This window comes from Mustela erminea, chromosome 5 (genome assembly GCF_009829155.1).
Source record: "Mustela erminea isolate mMusErm1 chromosome 5, mMusErm1.Pri, whole genome shotgun sequence".
Taxonomy (NCBI): Eukaryota; Metazoa; Chordata; class Mammalia; order Carnivora; family Mustelidae; genus Mustela; species Mustela erminea.
The window spans coordinates 46,193,863-46,203,177 of NC_045618.1; the positions used below are offsets into that span (position 1 = coordinate 46,193,863).

Below are 9,315 nucleotides of genomic sequence, written 5' to 3' on the forward strand. Positions count from 1 at the left end.
GTTGGAGGGCGGGCCTCCGAGGGGCGGGGCGCGCGGCCGGGCGAGCCTGGGCCGCCGCGCTCCCCCTAGCCGAACGGTCCGCGCAGTGGGCGCGAGCCTCGCGCTTCCGGGTTCGGAGGAGGCGGGGCCACGTTTTGAGGAAGGGGCGGGGCTGCGTGGCTCCGCCGGTCCCCATGACGACAGGACAAGCAGCAGCTCTAGGTGAGTGACTCCGGGCGCTCTCAGTACGTGCTGCGGGTTGGGGATCGGTGTCCACCTTGGAGGTGGCGGCGCGCTCGGGAGGAGATCCGAGTTGCCTCTGGGTCAGCTATAGGTCACCCATTCGATCGGGCACCGAGGGAGAGACTGTGCGAGTAGGGGGCGCCTGACTCCTTGGAACCTGCCTCTGTCTTCAGTTCGCGCCCCTCTGGAGGAAGCAGGTGCGGACCGTTTCTCTCCGCCATGTAAAGCTTTTGGGGACCCCTTTGGATTACAGGCTTTGGTGAACAGCGCTTTGTATACTGTCTTTCCTTGGCAAGATTTTTTCCCTCTTGGCACAACCAAGACGCCCTCCGTAGTCCTCCCTGTAACACCCCTCACAACACTTTCCAGACTTGGGCTGACATTCTGAGGGATTTCTGAGAACGGCTCCCCCAAGCTTCCAGCTCCTGCATCACTTTCCCTTAAAGGTATATAGAATATTAATGTATTTGTAAACTTTCCTCTTAAGCAAAATGTGGCAGAGGTTACTCACTAAGGCATTTACAGTTTGCTGGAAAAAAAAATGTGTAATAAGGTTGGATAACATGTAAATCTTGTTTGAAGTCTTTTTGTGATCCTGCAAGGTCCTGTTGAAAGTGCCTCCCCCTAATCTGTTTTAGGGAAAGCTTTTATCCAGTTTAAAGCCTTTGGTTTGTGCCCCTACTGCGGCAACTGTTTATGGGATTAAGGTCAGGGAAGAATCTGAGTAAATTGCACCCTTAGTTGTGACCTCTGCCTTCCTGCTCATGAACGTTGGGTCCCAGTCTAGAACTCCTACAAATCCCAGACGCATTTCCCAAGACCACAATCACAGTTTAGCGGCTCCTCCCCACCCCAGCACTTCTTTAAGAATTTTCAGTCAGTCATAGGAAGTGGTCTTTTATTATAAACACCAGGTAGGTGCAAAGGGCATATTTCTACAGAAGATTTTTAACCTGTGGCTTTTTCCTCAAAACTTTGGAATAGTTCAAAGAACGGAATAAATTCCAAATCACTGGTTGTCTTTTAAGACCATTATGGATAATCATTTATGTCTCCAGAGGTGGGCTCTGAGTTTTAATTTAGAGCAAAGGGAACACAGTAATCAACCAATGTCTTAGCACATGATTTGGCTCATAGTAGGTACTAAATGTATATTCAATGAATTAATGAGAGAATAAATAAGTCTATCCACACATATACCTAACAGTGAATTCCTTATTTCCCATATCTCCTATTACTAAAGACCTCACTTTAGTAACAGCTCTAATGAGATTTAAGCTATGGATATGCCTAAATATATAGAAGTCCTTATTCTGTTAGTTTTGTAATAATTTTTAACCTGACTGTTGATTTCATTATGTGTATTCTTTGTTGCATGTGAACTTTTATTACAATGTAAAAGATCAAATCCAAAGTAATGAATGTTTTCCTTCTCTGAGGAAAGGACCCTGCGGTCATGTTTGGATCTTCATTTGTCCTGTAACACATGGCTGGCACATTATCCATTCCCTAATGTGAACAGGGAACATTTAATCTCTGTGAATTCCAGTTGTCCTGTAATTGCACAACTGCAGGGAGCAAACTTTTGACCCAGGGCAGGCCACGGTACAGGCAGACCTGGTGGATATGGCTGTGAGGGTTTGCAGCTGTCACGGTTGGGGTCTTCCAGATGGTTCCCACAACACCAATCCCTGTTTGAGAATCTCACTTAAAAACTGGAATGTTCACAAGATAATCTGTGAACACCAGGCAAAGTAAACAGATGGCCAGCTGGTTCTCAGGATTCCCAAACTCAAGCTCTATCCTTCAAACTGATCTTTCAATAGGATAATATTTGTTTTAAAACACACGTGCAAAATAATCCTAGATATATCTTATTCATGTATGTACAGACAGCAAATGGAACAGCAGTTACCTCTGAGAAGAAACTGGAGGATGGAAGGGTGGTGAAGAACTTTGGCTTTAGATTTAGTATCTGAATTTATATAAGAATATATTTATTATATTACTGTATGATTTAAAAATAATTAAAAGCAACTATATTCATGCTCTAGACCCTGCTCCTTCTTTAATAGCTCCCTACTGGGAGTGCCTGGGTGGCTCAGTTGGTTAAGTGTCTGCCTTTGGCTCAGGTCCTGATCCCTGGGTCCTGGGATGGAGCCCATATCATTGGGCTCTGTGCTCATTGGGGAGCTGGCTTCTCCCTTTGCTCTGCTTGTGTTCTCTCTCTGTGTCAAATGGATAGGTGAAATCTTTAAGAACAAAAAAAAAGTAGCTCTCTTCGGCCTACAAGCTAAAGTCGAACATCAACAGGCAAGAGCAGGTCTGGCTTTCTCGAAGGGCACCCAGTACCCTACAAGGTCTCAACCCTCTAGATGTTCATATATACTCTTCCCTTCACTTAGAATGGTCTTCCACCTGATCCACCAGAATGAATTACTTCTGTTTTACCCCTAGAAATCATAGATGTGTGAAAAAGTGAAAGAGAAATCAAACACTTAGTTTTTCACAGTAGTATCAGTTCTTGGAATACATCCTTTATTATTTTTTTAAACAATTTTATTTATTTATTTGACAGTGAGAGAGAGATCACAAATAGGCGGGGAGGGGGGAAGCAGGCTCCCTGCTGAGCAGAAAGCCCGATGTGGCGCTTGATCCCAGGACCCTAAGATCATAACCTGAGCTGAAGGTAGAGGCCTAACCTACTGAGCCATCCAGGCGCCCTGGAATACATCCTTTAAAGCTGCCCAGCATACTTTTGACTACAGCGTTATTTATCAAATTATGCTGAGACCCAAGACTGAGAATGAAGGCTGTTTCCTTACTGCCAGACCCAGTCTGTGTCAGATACATGCCACACTGGATTATAGGGATCAGACATGGAGTGGAGATTTTCGAACTGCCCAAGAAAGATGCTGACATGTGTATTCTGTAGCTTGCTACTTATCGAAAAAAGGTTCCATCAAACAAGTTATAAACCGTCACTTATTTTTTAGAACTTTTAAAGATTTTTTTTTTTTTTTTTTGAATTCAGAACGTTTCATTTCAGACCAACCCCTTGCTGAGGCTCGCCGGGACATCAGCCTCTGTTCCTGTCACTGCAGGCATGGAGCCACGGGCCATGGATGCTATTGCAGTGGCTCGATGTTCTCCATGCCCTGGAGGAGACCAGCAGGCAGCCGGAGGAGGGATGCAGGGGCGGCGTGCGGTCAGACGGCCACGCAGGCTCACATCACCGCCTCCATGTGCAGGATCCTCAGGGCCTCGGAGATCTGGACGCTGGTGTCCATCTGCCCATACATGCCCACCAGGAAGGCCCGGTGCAACAATACAGCCGCGTGCTCTTGGCAGAGGAGGTAGAACTTTTAAAGATTAAAAAAAAATATTTTATTTACTTATTTGACAGAGATCACAAGTAGGCAGAGAGACGAGGAAGCAGGCTCCCCACTGAGCAGAGAGACCGATGTGGGGCTCAATCGTAGGACCCTGGGATCATGACGCAAGCCGAAGGCAGAGGCTTATCCCACTGAGCCACCCAGGTACCCCTAAAGATTTTTATTTATTTATTTGAGAGAGAGAGCTTGAGCAGGAAGGGGTAGAGGCAGAGGGTGAGGGAGAAGCAGACTCCCTGCTGAGCAAGGAGCCAGATGTGGGTCTTAATCCCAGGACCGTGGCATCATGACCTGAGCAGAAGGCAGACACTCAAGTGACTAAGCCACCCAGGACCCCCCCAACCCCAATCAAACTTTAAAAGCAGCTGGCACACAAAAATGCCTCTCTCTGGAAACAATATTGTACCTTCTTATGTAAGCTAATTTTTATTCACTGCTAACTTTTTAATATAGAAGTTCCTAAGCAAAGGTAACATCTTTTGATCATCTGACAATTTAGTATCTCATTAGTGTTTCTTCTGTAAGTAGCAATGTGATACTCTATCTTCTGGAAGAAAAGTTACAATAAAGAAATCCGGGAAACAAGAATTGTACTATTATTGTACAAAATAAAGAAGCTTCTCTCTGTAGGGTTCTAGAAAGCTTTATGAATTCTTAGAGCTAATGAAGACCGTGATTAAATACTAACTGAAATGAGAAAATATTATTATTATTATTATTTAAAGATTTTATTTTTATTTATTTGACACAGAGAGAAAGATCACAAGTATGGAAAGAAGCAGGCAGAGGGGGAGGAGGAAGCAGGCCCCCTGCTGAGCAGAGAGCCTGATGTGGGACTCGATCTCAGCCCACTGAGCTACCGAGGCATCCCGAGAAAATCTTTTTGAAAGAAATTGTGTAGCATAGTGCCTGCGTATTAACAGGCACTCAGTTACCATGGGCTCCCACTTCTTTGTCTCTAAGCACCAATGTCTAAAACATTAAATTCCCTGATCAAGGTTAAAACATCTGCAAATAGAGGTAGGGTAGGAAAGTGGTTAGGCCCACAGACTGGTGTCAGACCAGTGGAGTATGAACTCTTTATCTGCCACTTATTAGCTATTTAATGTTCTGGAAAAATGAGGATGGAGAACAATATCTGCTTCACAAGGTTATTTGGAATGATAAAATGAGATTGCTCCGGTCAAGTCCTTGGAAATCTGGCTAGCACCCAGTAAGTATTAGCTAGTAATAATGCTTTTGAGAACCTATGGTGTTCCAGGCACTGTGCTAGTGCATTGCATGTATATATTCCTCATGACATCCCTTGCAAAACAGGTACAACTTTCATTTCATAAAAAGGAAATGGATTTAGAGAGGGTGAGTAACCAGACTAGACTTAAGGTCAGTGGCAGAGCCAGCGCTCATGACATATTTGTTGAATCTGTCTGCCTTTCAAAATCTTCTATCTTCACTTTGAAACTGTTTGATGAATATTAAGAAAAGTGGTTGAGGTGCCTGGGTGGCTCAGTCATTAAGCATCTGCCTTTGGCTCAGATCATGATCCCAGGGTCCTGTGATAGAGTCCTGCATCTGGCTCCCTGCTCAGCGGGAAGCCTGCTTCTCCCTCTCCCACTCCCCCTGCTTATGTTCCCTCTCTCACTGTGTCTCTGTCAAATAAATAAATAAAATCTTAAAAAAAAAAAAAGAGTGGTGAAAAGTTATACTGTCTTAAATACAAAGTATAAAAAAATAAACATCTTTCAGCAGCCATGCTCAGATAAACTTTTGTCACCCAAATCAAACCATGAGTAAAATTCTTTTTTTTTTTTTTTAAGCAGAATTTACTGTGGTCTTGAGGTTCTAATCCTAGTATTGTCACCAGCAAGCTTTTGCTAAGTCCCTGTTTCATCATCTCTTAAGTGAAATTTTGAGTTATGAAATCACAGAACCTTCTCTAAATTCTTTTCTTCCTATTGGTCTAAAGGCATTTCAGCAAGCTATTGCTGCCATCCAGAGGAGAAAATATTGTTGCAGGCTCAAAGAAGGCATTCTAGCAGTATTAGATTACACTGACAATAATATCTAGGACTTACTGAGTATCTACTATGTGTCAGGCAGTTCCTTGGGCATATTCTATGTGTATTTCTATTCTGGAAGGTAGGTATTACCCATGTTTTAAATTGAGAAATCATTAAAGAATTTAAGTAACTTGTTGTAGGTCACCCAACTTTTAATATGTAACTGAATTGTTTTGAGTCTGATATTTTTGTACAAGAGGAACCAAAATAGAAGCATCTTGCATAAGGAGGCAGTGTTTTTGCAAATCCATCCTTTCAGCCAGAGCACAGAATAGGCTATTCCAACGAGGACCTCGGACCTAGGCAACAGCATGTAGTTCCATGTGCACCTCTTAATCTAGTTAAAGCTGTCACTACTCTAGCATAAAAATTATTTGTTCAGGGGCACCTGGGTGGCTCAGTGGGTCGAGCCGCTGCCTTCGGCTCAGGTCATGATCTCAGGGTCCTGGGATTGAGCCCCGCATCGGGCTCTCTGCTCAGCAGGGAGCCTGCTTCCCCCCGTCTCTCTGCCTACTTGTGATCTCTCTCTCTCTGTCAAATAAATAAATAAAATCTTTAAAAAAAAAATTATTTGTTCAGTGTAATAAAATGCAGAGTCCCGTATCTAGAAACTCTGAATTAAGGTCTGGAGTTGGGCTCAGGAACCTACATTTTGGGGCACCTGAGTGGCCCAGTCCATTAAATATCTGTCTCTTGATCTCAGCTCATGTCATGATCTCAGGATCGTGAGTTCAAGACCCATGTCAGGCTCCATGCTGAGGTGGAGCCTACTTAAAAAAAAAGGGGGGGGGCGAATCTTACACTTTATGTATGTATGTATGTAATCTACATTTTAAATAGGTATTCTAGGTGACTCTAGCTTAGCTGAGAAACACTGCTCGATCATACTGGATTGTGATTTCTGTAGGGGGCCTGAAACTGTAAATAGTTTCCTGAGACCTACCTGGGATGTATACCATTTACCATTCCAAAATGGGCTGCCAAACTGCAGATGGCATTTCTAAACCTGGTGTTTGCGCTCCAGGCCCAAGATGGGCTTGAAGCTCTCTGGATGGGAAACTGCCCTGAGTCTTGCACTCTTGCCTCAAGATTTCATGGGTATAAAAGGTATTTCATAGTATATCAATCATGCCAATCATGATACCATTTCCCTTTCTAGCTCATACAGCGTCACCCACAGCCCCCTACTTGGCATTAGGTAGTGTTTTTGTGCAGGTGAAATAATGGGGACCAGACTGGGTCTTAACTCACAGTCTGGCCAAGGGCTAGAGGGGGTCTGGCATCAAAGATTCTGTGCAGCAAGGCCAATGGTATTAGCTAAATAAGACAGGCTCTGGCCAGAATGTGGGGTGGCAGACTGGAGACCATTCACCACTAGCTAGTTAAGAGATCAGAAGGGATAAGCAGAAAGCTGTGCCCTCAGTGAGGTTCTGTACTCCCTCTGGCAGTGTCTGAGTGGGCATTTTCTTAGGTCCCCTGCCATCACCGCTCCTGCGCAGGCAAGCTCCTAGATGACACTGATTTGCATTCTCTCTGAATTCCACAACATGACCTTAGCCCCTGAAGGGGGGAAGTGGTCCGTGCATATTAACTGGAAAACGACAGCAAAAAAGCACTTTCACACAGTCACTGATTTTAAAAACTGTTTGGGGAGCAGTTGTTTTTTGTTTTCTAATCTTCAGCCCCATTTCTTTCTTTCTTTCTTTCTTTTTTTTTTAAAGATTTTATTTATTTATTTGTAAGAGAGAGAGAGAGAGCTCGAGCACAGGCAGACAGAGTGGAAGGCAGAGTCAGAGGGAGAAGCAGGCTCCCTGCGGAGCAAGGAGCCCGATGTGGGACTCGATCCCAGGACGCCGGGATCATGACCTGAGCCGAAGGCAGCTGCTTAACCAACTGAGCCACCCAGGCGTCCCTTCAGCCCCATTTCTTGAGGAAACTAAAGTTCAAGGAGGGTAAGTAACTTGTTAGAGACCAAAGAGCTAATCAGTGGTGGAGCCAAAACTCTCCATCAGAATAGAATACCTGAATGATAACCCACATTCTTACTTTTACAGCAAAGATCTTGTAAATTCCTTTCCGCCCTCCCTGTAACTGCGGCTGTAGTTCGGATCTTCACATTCCTAACTTCCCACCAGACCTTCCTGCCACAGCTTCTACCTCTGCTCTACCTTCCACTCCACCACCAGAGTTACCTTTCCAAAATGCCAGTCCGGTCATCACTTCCCTGATTACTGCATAGGAGACAAAGGTCCAAAGTCTCATGGTTTTCAAAGCCCTCAGTGACATGGCCCCCATCTTGCTCTTCCAGTCTTGTCTCCATCCACCCTATTCCAGTTGGTTCCAAATACTCTGCTCTTTTTCCCAGTGTTTAACATGCCATTTGCTGCTCTTCCATGATCCAATGTCAGCTTTTTTCCAGCCAGGTGCATATATATCTGTAAGCACATAACTAGCTCATACGTTGAAGAGATTGCATTACAAATTTGTGGTTTAAAGAATGATAATAAAAGGCTATCATGCTCCCACTGTCTAGTTAAGAAGCACATTTCCATAACCCATAACCCATTGTGAAAGTGTTCTTTTATGCTTCTGTGCGTGCTAGGATGCGTTAGTCTGCATGGTGACCTCATCATCATTTGGAGGCTCAGATGCAGCTTTACCTCCTCCAGAAAGCCTCCACTGAATCCCTTAAGGGAGACCTAATGCTTCCATTATGCCTCCATTATGGCATTCGTAACAGTATTATACTTGCCTACATGTTTGCTTCCCAAGCAGATTGAAGATACCAAATATTATTTAATCTCGGAATCTCTAGCAAGCAGCATAAAGTCTGGGGTCCTCCTGGGAACAGCCTATTCTGTGCTCTGGCTGAAAGGATGGATTTGCAAAAACATTCCCTCCAAAGCAAGTGTTCCAAAAATGGGATGGATATCTATACAACCTGGTTTGCCTGAGAGAGTTCTGGTTTATGCCTGTTGTGCAGGAGTAATTATTGTAAGTGCTTCCTTTACTCATGAATGTGCCTAATTTAGATGACCAATTATATGATCACCCTATCAATAAATGTGGAATGGATTTATTAATGAGAGGAGAACAATCTGTACTGATAGAATCTAGGCGGGAAGAGCTGGTATGTAAAAATTTTCAAAAATTCAACAGCTGGCTGCTGCATCTCCTTCCTGCCCCAGGAGTGCTTGACTCTCTTGGAGACAGGAGTTTGCACAAACCAGATGCTCAATAACCTTAATTGCACAACTAAGTTGAAAAATGTTAACATATCCCTACATTAAGAAAACCTAGATGTGGGGTTCCTGGGTGGCTGAGTGGGTTAAGCCTCTGCCTTGAGCTCAGGTCAGGATCTCAGGGTCCTGGGATCGAGCCCCAGATTGGGCTTTCTGCTCAGCAGGGGGCCTGCTTCCCCCTCTCTCTGCCTGCTTCTCTGCCTACTTGTGATCTCTCTCTCTGTCAAATAAATAAATAAAATCTTTAAAAAAAAAAAAAAAAAAAGAAAGAAAACCTAGATGTAAACCATGAATTTATAGTACGGATTCATGTGACAGAGATGATTAAATATTATGTATGTTTACTGCTTTATGAGAATTGGATGGTAGATAAATTTAGAGAGCTGACTTTACTGCTTA

General features: G+C 43.9%; 1 protein-coding gene across 1 annotated transcript in view; it reads left to right on the forward strand.

Annotated features, from left to right (window-relative positions):
• The first annotated feature begins 148 nt into the window (after positions 1-148).
• The window catches only part of SLC51B (solute carrier family 51 subunit beta), a 50,633-nt gene continuing 41,466 nt past the window's right edge, over positions 149-9,315 (forward strand). The window contains exon 1 of the mRNA XM_032342872.1: positions 149-201. Within this exon, the coding sequence (XP_032198763.1) occupies positions 174-201 (28 nt within the window). The 5' untranslated portion in view covers positions 149-173. The remainder of the gene's footprint in view (positions 202-9,315) is intronic.